Here is a 19,661-nt window from a genome sequence, read left to right as displayed (position 1 = left end):
GAGGACTCTGTGCAAGCTAGACCAATCGGTGAACATTGTTGTTGGCATACCACTGCATAGTAGCCTCCGAAACATGCCACCTAACATTGTCATCCCGGAAGTAACAGGGGCCCATTCCATAAAAATGCCACAAGGTTGGGAGCATTTCATTGTCTAGTATTGTACAGTATGCCTGTGAATACATTGTGTCACGAACAACCACCAGTGGTCCCACTAAATGATACTAAATGATTCAAAGTAGATACTAAATTAACGACCATCATAGGTGCCCAATTACTTTTTGGTAGATAGTGTATTTTTCCAGTATTTGAATTCTGAGTGAGATTCATTCATTGGTTACTTTGAGAGTGAATTGTAAAAATGAGAAAATTGTCAGTAGTTCAATCAATATTTTTTGTATGACTCGTAGCATTTTAACTTTTAAGGTCAAGTTTTTTTTAAGTTTTAAAAATTCTGAAAATGAGATTTTATTTTGAGATGTCACACAACATAAACTTCATGCCTAAAATTTCTGTGAAGCATTCAAAGATATTTATTTCACAAGAACTTTAAAAGTTAATAATAAGTAGAATATTAATGTACAAGGTAACCAAAAAAGTTATTGCCGTTTTTGACGTCCCATTAATCATGCGCTCACAGAGAGGAAACGAAATGATGCACGTGCCTGCCAAGCGATCGGGAGTTAGTCTGACCATCGACTGTCAGTAATACAGGCACGTTGCACACACACAACAGTCATAGCTCGTCCAGTGTCGAAGAGAAATGGAGGTATGAAGCAGCTTGTTCGCGTGTGTTTGTTGTATGACTTTAAAGTGGGCCTGTCAGCTGCCGCATTTGCCAGGAATGCCGTGAACGAACGCACTGCCAGGCATTGGTTCCGGAAATTCCGTTCGGGAGATGTGAGCCTTTCGGATGAACCTCGCAGTGGACAACCACATGTGTTGGATGACGAGGCCCTGAAAGCAGCCATCGAGGAGGACAGTGGTCTAACGTGTGATGAACTTGCAGAAAGGTTCCATGTTTCCAGTGAAACAGTCAGACTGCACCTGCATGGGATAGGGAATCATACAAGTTAAGCAAGTGGGTACCCCACACATTGTCGGCAGCCAACAAGGAACAACGAGTGACAGCCTGTTTGTCCTTGCTCACTCGGCACCTGAACACACCCATATTTGATCGCTTGCTCACTGGTGACGAAAAGTGGGTCCTCTATGACACTCCCAAGCATACCAGACATTGGTTGTCGCCACGTGACCCTCTTCCTCACACCTCAAGACCACCTCTGTACCCACGAAAGGTTATGCTCTCTGTATGGTGGAATTGTCGGCAAGTGGTGCATTACGAGCTCCTTCCACCTGTTAAGACCATCACTGCTAACCTCTACTCTCAGCAGTTGCAAAGGGTGCACCGTGCATTGCGGCAGAAGGAGCCGGCATTGGTGAATCACAAGGGTGTGCTGTTCCTGCATGACAATGCCAAACCACATGTGGCAAAGAGGACTCGGGAGACCCTTCAGCAACTTGGCTGGGAGACACTGTGCCATCCACCATATTCCAGACCTTGCACCAAAAGATTACCACCTGTTTCATTCCCTCGACAACCACCTCCGTGGGAGATCCTTCGCAAATGAGGGAGACCTGCGGATCGCACTCACAGATTTCTTTGCATCCAAGCCTGCTGAGTTTTATCACCAGGGTATTGTGCAGTTGCAGGAACGTTGGCAAAAGGTGTTGGATGCTGATGGAGATTACTTCGAAACCTAAAAGTACGTACCGTCCACTGTATTGCTCTTTGTTTATCACTGCTCTAGAACGGCAAGAACTTTTTTGGTTACCTTGTATTTGAGTATATTAAAGTATGAGATAAAGAAAAAGAAGTTGTAACAGATACCCACTTGCCTGGTGATTGATGTAGAAGTGTTTAAAAGAGGCTGTTGATTTTTTTCTATTCAATTTTATGTCAACAGCTTGGTTTGCTGCACAAAAATTTCTAGCAAAACCCATGCCCACAGAACGTTTGGAAATAAATAAAAAAAAACATTTCTAGACCTTTCTCGGGTTCATTAGGTTGTACTTGTCAGTTAATAATACAATCTGATCAAAAATCCTTGTAAAGATTTTACATTTCTAGTTCCTTTCCTTTCAGGATTTCCGTCTATTTCATTTTGTTTGGATTAAATATTGGACCATTCTTTGATGTCAGTGCTGTGCCTAGTGCTGCAAAGGAAGAACTAAAAGGAAAATCTCTAGGTAATTGCAATTTAGACTTGGGTTTTACTGTTTTATTTTTTCATACTTTAGGAATAATATTACATCACACTGGGTAGGACAGAGTGGATGCAACTTTGAACTGATACCCATACGAATGTCAATATTCTTACTGATCCCACCAGTACCAATGCTTGAAAATTGTAACAATTAAAAGTTTTTCAAAATATTGACTAATTAATATTCTTGTGTTGATAAAGGGTGTTCAGAAATTATTGGTCGTTTTTGTAAGGCCATATTTTCACCAATAGTGACCAGAAATACACAATACTACAACCACTTGAAAGAGGAATATTTGCCAATTCACACAGACCTCAAATGCATTCGATGTGCATCTCGTGTGTGGCAGGACAGGTGGCCAAACGACTTCCATTCAGGCCCATTCTCGGCAAACCTTCTCAAGCATGTCTTGTGTGACGTGCCCGATGGCAATGTCAATTCACCTTTGCAATTCTGGTAGTGTCTATGGAAGTGGAGGAATGTAAACATTGTCTTTGATGAAACTACACTTACTGAAATCGCACACAGAGTCCCATCAGAAACCTGTCCTGCCACACATATGGTGCACATCGAATGCATTTGAGGTGTCTGTGAAATGGCAAAAATTCCTCTTTCAAGTGGTTGTAGTATCGTGTATTTCTGGTCACTATTGGTGAAAATATGGCCTGACAAAATTGACCAATAATTTCTGAACACCTTGTATTATATGCGTCAATTTGCTCAAAAGTATTCAAGAATTACAGCAGAATATTAAAATGTCTGGTATAAAAACGGAATTATTTTCCTGTAGTTTACGGTTATTACAAGCATAAGAAAACAGTTTTTTCTTTGTGACGTTTCAGGAGAACACACGCTCCTTTCATCAGACATTTATTTTCATTTTGACTAAAGATACAGTTATAACAATGGTTAGTAATTTTTAAACAAAAAGAATCTGTTATATAATGGATGTTGTCAATGTTACATTGTTGTAATATAGCAACTTAACTGTGAAAAAAGCAGTCTATTTTTTAAATTATGAATCCCAAATATCATCAGGTAATTCAAATTCATCATTGTTCGATGGTTTACTGTATGTGCAAATTACAATTACTTTATATTTGATGGCAAAATCTATCAGCAAAATAATGGTCTATCAATGGGAAACCCAGTATCCGGAATCATCTCCAGCATTTTCCTTCATTACATAGAATCTCCAATTGTTAATGCGATAGGTGCGGATATCAAACTCTACATCAGATATGTAGATGATGTGCTAATTATTGCTAAAAATGAGAACACCATCATGGACGTATTTAAATCGTTAAATGAATCACATCGTCGCATAAAATTCACTTGCGAACCCATGAATAACAATGTAATTTCTTTCCTTGATCTGCAAATTAAGACAACTGACTCAATAATTCAAACATCAGTCCATAGAAAAAAATTAGCGGGGGAAAAATACATCCATGCCAAATCAGAACATTCGCGTATAACAATGGATAACATATTTTTAAATTTTTTCCTGAGAGCACAAAGACTATGTTCTAATAATGAGGATATCAAAAATGAAGAAGAAAGGCTCTTTAATATAGCAAAAGAAAATGGCTTTCACACTAACAGAATAAACCAAATCAAAAAACAAATTGCAAGAAAACTAAAGAAAAAGAGAAATACAGACAAAGATGAAAAATCTGTTGAAAAGAAATTTGTGTGCATTCCATTCCACAAGGGATTCTCACATAAAATTGCAAAAATTTTTAGAAGTTTTAATTTCAAAATTGTTTTTAAATCACCAAGAAGTTTGGAAGGTACATTTAATGAATTCAAAATGAGAAACTCTCTACCAGATGTGGAAACCACAGGAATATATAATATAAGTTGTTCATGTTCAAAAGATTATGTGGGACAAACAGCAAGGAAAATGGCAATAAGATGGCACGAACATGATTTGGACATTATAAATCTAAACCCAAGAACAGGTTTGTCAACTCATATCATCGAAGAGAAGCATTTGATTAAAAAGAGAAGGGTTTTAAAAAGATTAACGGGAAACACAGAGTTGAATGTCTGGGAAGCCTCGTTCATTGCAGAAGAACACTGGAATAAATTAAATAATGAAAATGGTAACATAGATCCAGTGTGGAGTTTTCTTTTTCACAAATGGAGTAAGCCACCATCTTTAAAATTTAATGTAACAGAAAACATCAAGAGACTTTGTGAAAACAATGATGAATTTGAATTACCTGATGATATTTGGGATTCATAATTTAAAAAATAGACTGCTTTTTTCACAGTTAAGTTGCTATATTACAACAATGTAACATTGACAACATCCATTATATAACAGATTCTTTTTGTTTAAAAATTACTAACCATTGTTATAACTGTATCTTTAGTCAAAATGAAAATAAATGTCTGATGAAAGGAGCGTGTGTTCTCCTGAAACGTCACAAAGAAAAAACTGTTTTCTTATGCTTGTAATAACCGTAAACTACAGGAAAATAATTCTATCATGCAAGCAATGCGTACATACAAGAAAAACTAATAAAAACGGAAAATTATTTTTTTTCAATACTGGTGAAAAAGCAATACAAACTTCAAATTATGCATAATTTTCAGGATGTAGCGGACAGAGCCTTGCGCGAAAGTATTCCCATGGAGAACTAATTGTCATTGAGAGATAAAATCAGTTTTGTTTTCTTCTTATACATTCTGCTTCCCAATAAATAGTGTTAAAGGAAGATGAAGAAGAAAGTTGAAATTTAAAAAGAGAATTGGCATACAATGTGAGCAATCGTGGGTTAAGCAATGCAGTGAAACCCCATTCGACATTTTCCTGCATTATACATTCAATCTTTCCCAACAAAGCAAATTGTTATAAAATTGTCCTCGATTTTACACTTTCCTGCATTTTAAGTTCATTCAGCTTGGTCCCTTAAAAACCATAAAATCCAGGTTCCACTATATTATTATAGCTTGATCCAACAAGGTAACTGCCAGGGGTAGAAGAAATTTAAAATAATTCAAACACCCTTCCCCTTTTTCTCAGGAGCCAGTTTTTAATTTTTGGGGGGGAGCCATGAATCCAACCAAGATAAAGCTACACATTTTGAAATATTATTTTAAAACATTTAATTTATTAATTAATACAAGATTGGATTAATGCTTAACTGGTAAAAGCATGAATAACTATGCAATACATTCTAATATATGGTCGACTCTACCATATCGCAGCAGATTTTAAAATTCAACTAGCAACATTGCAAAAATTTGTGATGACGTGTGTATTATTCTGCTTTAATGATACATGTGATACAAAAAACAAACACAAACATACACTGTACTCATTATTTTGAAAAGGAGAAAATTCCATACGCTAACTCGAAATATGAAAAAAATATTTTTTTTAAAACTAAATTTCAAATTCGGGGGCCAGATGAAAATTTTCAGGCACCAAGGCAACTGGGCTTCATGTATTTTTCTACCTCTTGTCAGCAGTCTGTATTTTTTTTCCTAACATTGAATTGCTTTTATGCTGCCAATAATAATAATGAGATCAGGGTTCTTGTAATGTATTTATATAAGCAGTGAAGTTATTACGTTATAGTGGATTTCTCTGTCTCAAGAGTTAATTATAGCTTTTGATTTCCTTCTAGGAAAGCTTTATCACAGTTGTTCCATGTCTCCCCCAAGCATACGAGATGAAGTGGAAATTTTGAAAACAGACTTCAATAATAGAATGAAACAAGTTCTGTTCAGTTCGGTCCTAAATGCATATTATGCAGGATTTGTTCCTATGTGTTTTGCTCAGGTAAGTTTTGCTTTGATATGTACTTAGCATCTTTAGTTCAAGAATACTAGTTGGAAATGTGTTTATATTTGTTGTCTAGTTAACTTTTAGGCACTGAATAGCAATCATGAATGATAATAGATTAAGAAATGAAAGGAAGTGGATTTGGATACTATTAACATGGTTGTATTACTGGGTGTTTCATAAATAATTGAAGGTTTACAAAAATTTATTGCAAGTAGAGTATTGTACTTAACGTTAATGAAACCAGTGCAGAATGAATGAGGAACTCAGTTTTTTTTTTCCTTCCGCATGCAAATGTTCAATGTGTGCACCACGGCTGACACAGCACACATTGACATGATAGTCTAGTTATTGCCATACTTGCATAAACATGAGCCTGTCGATAGTGTCTATCGCTGCGATGATATGCTCCCTTAGGACTGGGATATCACGCAGCATCAGTGAGACGAATACTCTGTCTTTGATTTAACCCTACAAAAAGACATTACACGATGCAAGGTCCGGTGATCTTAGGGACCAAAACATTGTACAAATACTGTGAGTGATGTGGGTGATTTGAGTGTTACGGCAGGGATATGAACCCTCAGCTTAACAAAACATAAACACACAAACTGTTTGAGTTCCTCGTTTGTTCTGCACTGGTTTCATTAACGTATGTTCAATACTTTACTTGCAATAAATTTTTGTAATCCCTCAATTATTTATGAAACACCCGGTGTACATATATATTTATAAAAGCTTTTTAATATTTTTTTTAAAGATACAGTCTAACCATTCTTTAAAAAAATAATTCTGTTGGAGGACTTGTTGAAAGTAGCTTTGTTTGAACTATGTGTAAAAATGTGATTACATTTTTTTTAAAACTTGCTGCAGGTGCAATTTAGCAAAAAATAAAAAGTTAAGAGATATTTCTTGCATGAAGGTTGTGATGAATCCAGAGTATTGTTTTGTAATACCAAAGATCTGGATTCTGTTATTTAATTGCAAATATACCGCAATATTTTCTTGTTCTGCCAGTTTTAATTCTTGTATTATTTGTCCTTGTGTAGGGTTTTCTATACTATGATGTTTATTGGGCAACCCAGCATCTTGGATTTGTTTGGGTTGGCTGCTTCACAATGTATATAGTACACTGTTATCCAGTAAAGTAAGTATTCTTTGACAGAAATAAATATATATTAAAATAACAAATTATATGGCAAGCAGGGTTCCCAATGACTTGGATATTCTAGAAACAGAATTTGAAATTCTGGGAAGTGGAGCAGTATTATATATATATATATATATATATATATATATATATATATAATTAAATTAATATGACTTGTCACATAGTTTTAATCCTTAATTTGATATGACAGGTGGGAAAAAATGTAAAGCTGTCCCCTGTGCATTGCACCGTACAATGAAGACACACATGGGCTGTATGTGTAGGTCCCCACACATTTTTTATCTCTGTCATAGTGGAGGTGATGTGATCAGCACTATGCTTTGGCCACCTTTATTCCCCAGGTGAACCCTGGAGCCACTCCATGTGCAGGCACGTTGTCATAAATATTCCCACCTGAGTTAACCCACTCCAGGAATTAACCCAGGTGTTCGGCATGGGAGTCAAATGCCCCACAGAAGACCACTGCAGCTCATACAATGCCATGCTTTAAAGTATTTTTTTAAGGAAGGAATACAGCAGGTGTTCTTATGTAAAAGGAAATACCTACAAATATGTTATTTCTTGCAACTGGAACTATTAACTGGGAATTTGTTTTGTCAGAATGAATTGGGACCGTGGTAAAATGCTCAACAAATTAATATACTGTAGACTGCTTGTAATTTTTTTCAGTATTTGCATTTTGTACCTTTTAAAATTTAAATACATTGTTTTTACAAGGGGACACTACAGTGCATCTCAAATTAAACTTATAGAATATGTAAATTTCATCCCAATGTTAACAAGTACTTATTTTACTTTTTCCTGCAATTTAGTATGCATGCTTCCAAACTGAAATATAACAGATTATATATTGAGGAGAATTTAACCCTGGAACTCCAGGTAAAATTTTAAACCTTCTAGTACCAGTTGGGTCCATTGGACCCAGGTGGATATTTTTACACATTTTGATTTTGTAATAAAGTATTTTTGTTTTGGTCAAAACTCAATTTCTTACAATTTATTAACCCCTTTTTAGTACCTTAAATTAAAATTATATTTATTTTCCTTTTCAGACGGAAACTGCTTTGTTAAATTTTATCATGTATGTTTTCATAACAAAATATAAAATTGCAGTAAGTTTTTATATTTTGGTGCAAATATTTTCTTTTGGATAAAAGTTTATTTGTTCACTTTATGAAACACGTTTTAGTTCAAGATATTGAAATTATAATGACAATATTTTCTTTCAGACAAGAAAACACTATGTTACACATTACTGTGTGTGTTTTAGTGCAACAAACTAAATTACAGTACCTTTCAAATTGCAATAAAAATGCTTACTCTTTTTCCATTTACTAAACATACTTGAGTACAAGAAATCGACATTGCAACATGTTTCACCCAAACATTTTTCACACACAATCTTGCTGTGCTCAGAACAAATATGAACTTTACATTTGCCGCAGGTGGTTCTTGCCTTGCGGTCTTTTTTGACGGACAGATCTCGCATTGTGCTTCTAGGTTATTTTCCTCAGTAGGCTATTTCCTTTCTTGTGAATTTTCTTCAATGTTGGTCAGTTGTTTTCCATTCCAAGGAAAAATCAGGAAGTTTCACCGTTGCATTTTCTTATTCCTGTCTCATTTTCGCAATGACAATCAGACAATGTAAGCATTGAGTGCACTCAAATCAAACATGTTCAGTCTTCTTGTCACTTGTTTTGTGTTGTAACATAGTGGCACATAGTATCAGCGCCCGACTTTCTTGTGTTGTAATAGAGGATTACTTGTGTTTTTCTCTGTTATAAAGTCTCCACCTCAGTTGAGAAATAACTGATTTATTGGCACAAAATCAGGACTTTATCAAAATAAAATAACAATGTACCGTAACATGTAGACATGCATGAAAACTACATAAATCACTGTAGAAGTACTAGTAGTCAAACACCAATTGTAGCAAATATGTACAAGTGCGCAGTGCATATTAGTCTATGAAGCATATATTGAAGTAAAGCTCATGGTATTGTAAAGTCTATTAGAAGTACAATATAAAAATACATATACTATGAAATACTTACATCTCATGAGTATCTGTTTTGCGAAAAAACAACGTTTTGGGATTTTACTGTTCCCTTCTTCAGGGTTTCATCTAGGCCAGTATGATTCTTACATAGCCGCATCAATTAAGGCAAGGATTGAGGTGGCATGTAAAGCAGGTTAAAAAGTATTAAAAGTTGACTCAATATCAACACGTAAAACCTTCATGTTCTAATCCTAACTTTAAAAACCCCAAATCTAAGAAGTCCATAAAAACCCTTTACACGCGAAACACGTTAATAACCTTACACAGCCATGCTCACGAAGTTTGTGTCGATGCCGGAAGTGGCTCGGCTCTTGCCCTCTCCCATTTTTCCCTCCCCCCTCCCATCAATCATATTATGTCATATCTATTTCGAAATTTCAAAATTCAAATGTTTATAACATATTCATAACGTGAGTAAGTCGCAGATGCCTCAAATATGACTTGTAAATTCTGCACGAAATATATACATGGGTCCAGTGGACCTAGTTGGATTCAAAGCTATATTTTTCTTTAAGTACCAAAAGACTTAAAGAAAACAAATATTTTTATAAAATATATTACAGAAGCAAAATAGAGAAAATGCCACGAAATGACAATATTTGGTAATGCATAGTTTGGGTATGATTATTGATCAAAAATGTGTATGAGTCCACTGGACCCAGTTTGGATTCCCAGGGTTAAATCAACAGTAAGCATTGCCCATTTAGTGTTTATCATTGGGCAGTCATCTTAAATACAGACTGAAGGCTCACTGTCTTACTTACTTTTTTCAGATACTGTGATGTACTACACAGAGCAGCCCTCCACTTAGGAAAGTGGGCCAGGGTTGAAGGAAGAACTCCACATATTCCGTCTCAGTTGTGAGTATGCTACTCTTTAACAGTAGAAGTTTTTTTTTGGATATTTCATTGTTTCTCAACTCTGTTCAGTTTTCATTAGCATTAAAGTGTTGGGATGAGTTAATCGGAAACTTAGGTAGGGAAAATGTGTGTGTGAATGAATAGTTGCAATCATTAAGCTGCTATACCATGGAATCATAACCAGATAAATCTTACAACTTGTTGCTAATTTTGAAAATTGAATTACAACATCTTGAAAGCAATTTACATGTTAATACAGAGAAATTACAGTTTGTATGTCAGTATTGTACTACAGTACTTATTCTCTGGACTTAATATATAATCTTTAGATGCCTGATATCTGATGAGGGTGACCACACGATTTATGCACTAGATCAGCGGTATTCAAACTGTGCAGCAGGGAGATTCGAAGTTTCACAGGGGAGGCACGAGAACTTTGGAAAAAATATATTTTGATCTGAAAGTTTTAAATGTGTTAATAGAAATATGTATACATTTCGTCTTCTGTATTATTCCATTGAGACAGGAACTGCACTCGTACCATGTATACCCTGTCTCAGTTATCTCTGGAGCAAGGTCTTGCATAGCGGCAGAGGAGGTGGGGGAATCAAGTACGCAGAGTGAGACGGTACACGCTGCTACGAAGGCTGGTAACTGCAATCGCTTTCCTTCCCTTCTCTGTGACAAATACTGTAGTTCTCCAACATGGCATATTTGAAAAGGCCCTGTCCTGAATGTCTTATTCTTTTTTTCCACAGGTGGGCCGATGCAATTCTGTGGCACCAAGGTGCGCTTGTGAAACACCTGAAAGAACTGTACAAAGCTGAAGGAATCTCAAATGCAGCGGAACCAGGAAGTACCACACATGCGAGGTTCTATGTAAGTATGAGCATAATTTTAATATGTTAAACTGCTTAAAAAGTTGTTTTTAAGTGCACCTTAGGCTCGTGGTGCTTATAATTCACCACTGGACCTACAAACTAATCTGCCTTCATTGGGAATCGAACATAGAATGCCTCGATTAAAAGGCAAGCAGTGTGTAAATAGTTTTTCAGATGTTATTTTTTGTTATTGTTATCAAGATTAAAATTATACTCCCATACCGTTAAAAAAATCTAAATATGCATTGTCTCTTACTGAGATAGATATGGTTCAACAGTTTTAAGCTGATCAAATGAGAGTAAAAATGTGTTAGCTAATTGACTATTGATCAGGAAGTGTAAGATTCTCTGTGAACTTTGTTCATGAATGTGAAAAAGAAGCTGCATGGGGATTACATTCTGAATAGTTACAATTAAACATTTATAAACACAATGCATTCTTTATAGTTGTCCCATGTTTATCTACAAAATTAGTGCAAAATGTATGCATATGTGCATTTATTCTCAGACATTTTTCCATAGCAACTAAAACTGTAACAGAGATCATGGAATCAAATAAACCAAGTCAATGCAATTCAATTATTATGCCTGGTCTGACCTTGCACCAGTTCACTTAAGAAGGTCAGCATTATCTGTATCGTCATAAACTTCAACATGACAGCATTACTTTGAAGAACAATGCAATACGCTGGTGGGGCAAACGTCACATCCGGCACTGTTGCCATGGCAACGGTGGACTTGGGTTTACACAACGAATTCCCCACGTTCACTCCGTATGGCTACCATTGGTAGCGGGTTGCAGGGGAGATATTTCACCACCAATATCAGCACTTAAGAAACGGAATGGTAGTGTGTATAAAACATCAATGCAAAGATGAGATTCAGGAAATTACACATAAAATACAGGTTGCTTGCAGGTGACAAGTTAAAGAAGAAATGAAGAAACAAAAGCAGGTATTTTCCAAGAAAGTGACCGGCAATTGACCAGAACTTATATGATTTCTTCTGTTTAGCTACCATAGGCTTGCTGGCTTGTAAAGGAATGTGAAGACTCATGATTCTTTGCATTGTTGTTTTTTTGAGTGCCAAGTAACCTAGTGCAAAGGCAGGAAACATGTCTAATATTTGCAATAAGACATATCTGGACAAAAGCCGGGATGCCAACCACATAAGAATAGAACGACAATTATTGCTACTACTAATAATAACAATAACAAATGCATACTAAGATAACAATGGTATTATTAAAGTCTGTCTGCCTGTCTCTCACATCAGCCATTTCAGGAAATTAGGTTCCCATTTACATCTTAAAGGAATAGCACTTACCAAAATATGTTATTTTTCTAAATTTCCGGAAATACTGAATAATTGTAACTCATAAATAAGCAAAATCTGACCAGATATATTTACTTCCATATATGTATAGATTATCAAGAATTGACATAACATAAGGTAATTGTTTCAAAGTAGTTTTATTTATTATAGTACAGAACTGACAATGGTAAACTGACAACTGACAGCAATAGGAAATAATTCTCCTCTAGGAGCTTATCTTCTCACTTCTAGGAAATTCACCCCTGTTCAGAGGTATGGATGGGTATTTGGGGACTATTCAACGAAAGATTAAACATGTCATAAACTTGCCACCTTGAAATGCCTGGTGCCATGAACCTACAGAATGCCCACCGACATTTAGTACAAAAACTGTTTCTTTTCCTCTTCATCTATTGTTTACAATAGGAATTAACGTAACAAATGATTTACTTTTGTACATTGTATGAAATAAATAAAACAGATATTCAATGTTGCAGCAGGAATTGATTTGCCGGAACGGAGTTCTGATGCTTTCCTACTCATTTTAAGCCCTGAGTATTAGTAATAACAATTTTTATTATTAGTTATGATTGTTGTTATACAATGACGATGCTTTTTGCTATTTTTGCGCCTGCACTATGCTAAACTGTCCTTGCTCCTCACCCTGTTTTGGCAGCTTGCTCTGCAGTTTTGAAAGGTTGCATGCATGTTTCATGGTTTTCCTTATTTTCAGCATCGCACCCCATACATTTCTTTCCGCACCCCCTCAGCACTTTTTGATGATTAATCCTGGTGCTGCCGCTGACTTCGTAAGAAAAGAATGCAGGCCACATTGGTTGGTTAAATGATATAAAATCTGATTCACGTTAACATCTCTTCGGACACACACAAAGTTATTATTAAGAATACTGCTGTAGAAATTTTAAAAAATGCTAGTCACAACATGTGTGACATCATCTGAGTAGCACTTTTCTTTAATATCACATTATTTTTCTTTCATGCTTTATTGCACCCTTCCTTCCATGACACCTTCTTATCTTAAGTATCTAAAACTCTAGGAGTGGTTTTCCTTATGTGCTAACTCTCCCTTCTTCATTGTTTGTGGCTCATCTTTCCAAACTGCACGAACTGCACAATAGCGTTTCAGCATGTGGCCGCTTAGCAACCAACCTAGCAAAACCAGTTGTATAAACCCAACATGGCCGCACCCATGCACAGGACTAGCAGACGACCCCACCAGCATATAGGTTGAAGAAAGGGCGAATGGTGGTTTTAATCATGTAACAATTGTGAACGTTAATAAACTTCTTAGAATGAATACATTGAAAGGAACCGTTTAAATTAGTAGTTCATAATTGAGAAAAGAGAGACGCGGTAGTATATAAATACAGAGAAACTAGTACTCACTTTTATCTGCGAAGCTGTTTTATCTTCTTTTTTGATTAATTTCAGTGGCCACTGCCACCATCCTTGTTGGAACTTGCTGTGCTGTTGCTTGGCATGCGTCTTTTGTCCGTAGTTCTCTGGCTGCCGCTAGGTGCGCTGTAGTTGCTATTTCCGGGCGATAACTGTTGTACCAGGTAACCAAGAAAGTTCATGCGGTTTTTACAACTGCCCGTAGTTTTCGTGGGGTAGTACGCAGTTCAGCTGCCAGAGGGTACATGTATGTGTGATTGGCAGAAAGCTCATTCCTTGGCACGTCGGCTAACGTAGATAACAGGTCGCAGTCGGTAGTTTGGGAGCAAGTATTCGCAGTGAACCATGGCTGTGTCGAATGCAGTAATCAGGGTGTGTTTACTGTATGAGTACAAGTTGGGCACAAAAGGAGCGGAAGCAGCAAGAAAAATATGTGCAGCGTTTGGAGAAGGTACAATTAGTGAACGGACAGCGCAAAAGTGGTTTCAGACCTTCTCGAGTGGCGATGAGACACTGGCAGACAAACCTCGATCGGGCAGACCGAAATCTCTCGATGTGGACCAACTGAAGGCAGCAATTGAAGAGGATTCAAGTCAAACGTGTCAAGAACTCGCTCAACGATTTGCGGTAAGTGCTGAAACAATTCGTGTGCACTTGCATGGGCTTGCCAAATCATGGAAACTGAGTAAGTGGGTCCCGCACGAGCTGACTGCTGCGAACCGTCTCCAACGACTGAACATTTGCGCTTCCTTGCTCACTAGGAACAACAACTGTCCAATTTTGGACCGCATTTTGACGTGTGATGAAAAGTGGGTAATGTACGATAACAAGAAACGCTCATACCATTGGCTATCGTCAAATGACACCATACCTTTAACTGCAAAACCTGCTCTTCATCAGCGGAAGGTGCTGCTTGTGTCTGGTGGACTACGGCTGGGATTGTGCATTATGAGTTCTTGGAAAGTGGTAAAACCATCAGCAAAGAGGTGTACTCCGCGCAATTGCAAAGAGTGGCCGAACAGCTTGCAAAAAAACAACCTGCATTAGTGAATAGGAAGCGTGTTCTTTTCCACCAAGACAACGCTAAACCGCATACAGCAAAGATGACCCTGGAGGTGATTTCTTCTCTCGGCTGGGAACTTCTGCCACATCCAGCGTATTCACCCGACATCGCTCCATCAGACTACCATCTTTTTTTGTCTATGGACAACCATATGCGCAATCGACATTTCCAAACTCGCGAGGGGGTTGAAAACGCGGTGGTGCGGTTTTTTGCGGCCCTACACAAAGACTTTTTCAAACATGGCATCTACAGGCTTGTACAAAGATGGGAGAAGGTTGTAGAAGCGGATGGTGGATATTTTGCAGAATAAATATAAGGTAAACACATTTGTTTTGGACCTTTTCTTCTTTGTACTAAAACCGCATGAACTTTCTTGGTTACCTGGTAGTAGGGGACTCCAAGTGTGGTGCGCTTGCCCGCGTGAGCTAAACATCGATAGCGGGCAAGCGCACCACACTTGGATTCCTCTACTACAACAGTTATTGCCCGGAAATAGCAGACGACACAAACCCAGATGCACAGTTAACAAGTGCACCTAGCGGCAGCCAGAGAACTACGAACAAGACGCACACCAAGCAACAGCACAGCAAGTTCCAACGAGGATGGTGACAGTGGCCACTGAAATTAATCGAAAAAGAAGATAAAACAGCTTCGCGGATAAAAGTGAGTACTAGTTTCTCCGTATTTAAATTAGTAGGTTCTGACCAGTCCAATAGTGGGTTCTTTGCTTCTTATGTTGTATAGTATTTATAAATGTTATTGTTTCTCTGTAGTGTAGTATTTTTTCATCGAACATTTTTTATTATTTTCCTTTCAGGCCATATTTAACAATCCATCCGTTTTGCTGTGCTCTCTGTTAGGATTGCAGTTTACATTAGTTTTCTTACAACTGATTATTCTTATAAGGTCGTCGGAGTGGCACCACATATTTTCTCTGGCCCTTCTTTTGTTTACAAATTATTATACATTATTCAAGCTAGCAAGAGATTATCTCATTAGCTGGAAAGTGTACAAAGCCGAACAATTAATACAAGAGAAAGTGGCTGGATGATTTACAGCTAGGAAACATTTGAAGGTTCCAAAAATGAAGTGCCATACCACTAGTGGCAAATACCAACACGAAGTGTGCTGTGGCCACTTTTTCTGCTGTGTGAAGCAAGTGTGTGCTACCATGATGGAAGAAGTTCACTTCAGGTGGTGATACGAAATCAAGGTAATGCTGGTAAGAGGTTGATAGGTAATAATGTACACAGGCAAGAAGTGATCTGATCACACTTTTTATACACTTTGTGGTAAATTATTTATTAAGAGCTTGTGCAGTTTCAGATCCGTGAGATTTTTTTGCTGATTATTGTGTGATCATCAGCAAAGTAGCTTTTTTATTTATTTATTTTAAATGTCATGATTTTATTACTTTTGAGTTGTACACATCGATATGTGCAAGAAGAAAAAAAAAGACATTTTTTTTCATAAATGGAATCAGTAAATTTTTGGCATCAGACATTTTTTTGTGCATTATTTCCCTTTAGCAATGTAATGTCCTCTTATTCAAAGGCAAAAAAATGGAAGTCTCCTTCTAGTCTCTTAGTGGTAGAGATGAAACTAGTCAGTTGCCATTCGTCAGTTATGATACAGACATTGGAAAAGGTGGGGGGGGGGGGAGCTTGTTGTTTGAGTGATAACTTGTGTACTCATTCCCAAATATGCATGCCAACCTCTGTGGTAGATTGGTAAGCACAGCATGCTGCGATGCCAGGGGTCCTAGGTGTTCTTTTTGAGTGTCCCTTCATCATATCATCACTCATCCTCATCTTCGCAATTAGCAGAAAAGTGAAGTAAAATAAACCAAATCAATCCAACCCAATCCAACTGTGCATGACAGACTGCTTCCATCAATCAGTCAGCAGTAGTGCTACAAGCTCCTATGTATACACTACTCTGTCTAACCCTTTAGAAAGTCACTTTTCTACCTTTTCATATTGGGAAAGTTACAAAATGGGACTTCTTGCTATTGTTGTTAAGTGTTTTGACGAAAGTTTTAACTCTGCTTTATGTTCAGATAGATTAATCAAATTGGGACGATCTACAATTTAGTTCAGGGTTCTCGCACACCTGTAAATCTAAGGGAATTTGAAAAAAATTAAAATCTCTGGGAAAATTGCCTAATTGATCAATGAGTCACATTGAAGTACATCTCAGGGACTAGAATATGCCATTTTATTCTTGGATTAGTTTTGTTATTGGTATCAGAAAGTCAAGTGATATGGAATTCTTGCTGATACTGATATTCTATTTTCCAATATTAAATTGCAAATGTTCCTTGAAAAACATGAATAATTCAATCACCTCCTTACTCAACTTATTGTGATTGCAATGGGTTGTGCCTTCGAAAAACAAACTGCATATTTAAACATCGCAACACCATAGCATATATATTTTTATTCATAAATGTAACAAAATGCAGAATATTGCACTAAGTTGCAGGCTTTTTATATTGGGTTGATGCAAAAGTTCGTACCGTTTGTGTTTGATATGGCAACACTGCAGTGTTAGGAGTGAGTTTATCATTTGGAGTGGCATTGTTGTGCTTATGAATATGTAAGGACACAAATTTATGGTAAATAAAAACTGAGGAGAGTGGTAAGAAAAAAGAAATGTTATACCAGCAGTGCATGGTGAGAGGAAACAATATTTAAAAAAAAAAAACTGTAAATTAAGTTTTGTGATCAGCATCTGCTTATGCGTTATCGAATTTTCAAAGACAATATTATTATATATTCAAGTCTAACAGTGAATCTATTCAGAAAATGGTGAACAAGCATTTAGTTGCATTTCAGACTCTGAGATAGGTGACATATGTCTCTTAGAAACAAACCTTCATAAATAAATGGAACTTTTCAAACCAAAGTTGCATGTGTTTCTCAGACTGAACCATTTTCTCAATACAGTGCATGGTCTGCTTCAGCAAGCAAATGAATGTATTGCTTTAGACTGAAGGGACCCCGTTGCGTGAGGATTTTACCAATCAAACTCGGACCTGTACAGCCTATCATACTACTATGGTGTGAAACATTGTTGTTGATTGGCTCAATTTCAGGCAACATGTGCCACCTCAAGTCCGTTGTTCGTGCATCCATGGTGAATACTTGTGGACAGTGGCAGGGGGCAGTTTTGTCCCCGAATTATGCTAAGCCGTATGTACAAGGAAAATTAACCCTCTGGCATCCACGTCCTTATTGCAGCACAAATATATATACTAATGAAGAAGGAGACAGTAAACACTTACCACACGAAGAGAAATTATTCAATATTTCGCGATCTATGTCGCATTTTCAAATTGTAGAAGAAAGATCGGCGTTACTGAGAGAAGAGGCACAGAATACTGACCGTAGCGTCTCTACGCCAGTGTTGCCAGAAAGAGTTGATAGATCACGAGAAGTACTTTCACCAGTGTTTACTGTAAGGTGGGTGGGTAATTTTGACAAGAGCGTACTCAATTTCTTAGTGGACCGCCCAACACAGACAGCTTCTCTCCACCCGTTTTGCCATTATTCACTTCGGAAAATCATTTTCCCACATTTTCAAACGTCAATAACTCGGCAACAAAGCAGTTTCCGGAATTTCGTTACATGAACTTTCCACCTTATTTTCACTTGAACAATCACCTCCCAAGCGTTGTAAACAAACTTCTGAAACACCTTGTATAGCAGGCATCATGCCACTATATCCCCCGGACTCAACCTAGCCAACCAGTAACCCTTTCCTCTTCTCCCCGAAACTACCCACCCACCTTACAGTAAACACTGGTTAAAGTACTTTTCGTTATCTATCAACTGTTTATGGCAACACTGATCGTAGAGATGCTACGGTCAGTATCCTGTGCCTCTACTCCATGTGACGCCGATCTTTCTTTCTTCTACCTTGAAAATGCGAATCAGATCGCGAAATATAGAATTATTTCTCTTCATGTGGTAAGTGTTTACTGTCTCCATCATTTGTGTGTGTGTATATATATATATATAAACACAGGAATAGGATCAGAAAAGGTGCCAGAAGGGCGGATAAACACTAATGACTAAACACTCCCATCATATATATATATATATATAATGTCGATTTCGGACATTTTTATCAGCTATTAAAAGAAAAGTAAAAAAAATGAAAGTGTCTCATAGAAATAAAATCTCAGGATCTTGAAGCAAATGCACCAAAATTTATTCTAAAAGTAAGTAAAATTTTGCCATATAATGAAGGCATTACAAAATTAACTCACCATTCACAAAATTGTATTTTCAAATCGAATTGTAATCGTACAACTATTTGTTCCAACTGTCAAAATCTAACGGACTCGCAGGAAAAGCAATCAAATGTAGAAAATACACCTTGAAGAAACATACAAAATATTTCTAAAATGTTCAAATCTCAATTTGTTTCTTGTACTCTTGCAAGGTATACGTAAGAAAAGACCTACTGACTCAAATATAAGGAACCTAATGTCACTTTTCAATATCGTTATTTTGACAACTCCCGACATTTTGTATGGGTACTGCATACAAATAATTTGCATTCCAAACAACATACCGTGGTTTTTCTTATTTCCACCAAATTCATGGATGGCATGCTGTGATTTAAGACTTGCACAGTATTGAGTGCCGCCAAAGGGGGACCAGTCACTTCAGAGGCATTTAAGCGACAGAAAAAAGGTGCCAATGCCTCTATGTTTTCGTGGAAGTAGCGTAGATAAGTTACATAGTGCTTTCCCAACAATTATTGCGTTGGCAAGGAAAAAATTCAAAATTTTTACAAGTGGGTTACGAAGGGTTAAACTGTC

General features: G+C 37.0%; 1 protein-coding gene across 3 annotated transcripts in view; it reads left to right on the top strand.

Annotated features, from left to right (window-relative positions):
• Positions 1–16,331, top strand: part of LOC145988747 (transmembrane protein 39A) — an 88,357-nt gene extending 72,026 nt beyond the window's left edge. For all 3 annotated transcript variants that reach the window (XM_083123886.1, XM_083123887.1, XM_083123888.1), the window contains exons 6-11: positions 2,146–2,249; positions 5,909–6,063; positions 7,116–7,213; positions 10,070–10,156; positions 10,915–11,035; positions 15,648–16,331. In XM_083123886.1, coding sequence (XP_082980012.1) covers positions 2,146–2,249; positions 5,909–6,063; positions 7,116–7,213; positions 10,070–10,156; positions 10,915–11,035; positions 15,648–15,881 — 799 coding nt within the window. In that variant the 3' untranslated portion in view covers positions 15,882–16,331. The remainder of the gene's footprint in view (positions 1–2,145; positions 2,250–5,908; positions 6,064–7,115; positions 7,214–10,069; positions 10,157–10,914; positions 11,036–15,647) is intronic.
• The last annotated feature ends 3,330 nt before the right edge of the window (positions 16,332–19,661 follow it).

This window comes from Lepisma saccharinum, chromosome 6 (assembly GCF_977018435.1).
Source record: "Lepisma saccharinum chromosome 6, izLepSacc3.1, whole genome shotgun sequence".
Taxonomy (NCBI): Eukaryota; Metazoa; Arthropoda; class Insecta; order Zygentoma; family Lepismatidae; genus Lepisma; species Lepisma saccharinum.
Note: the sequence above shows the minus strand (reverse complement) of the source record. Positions and strands in the feature narration are given on the sequence as shown.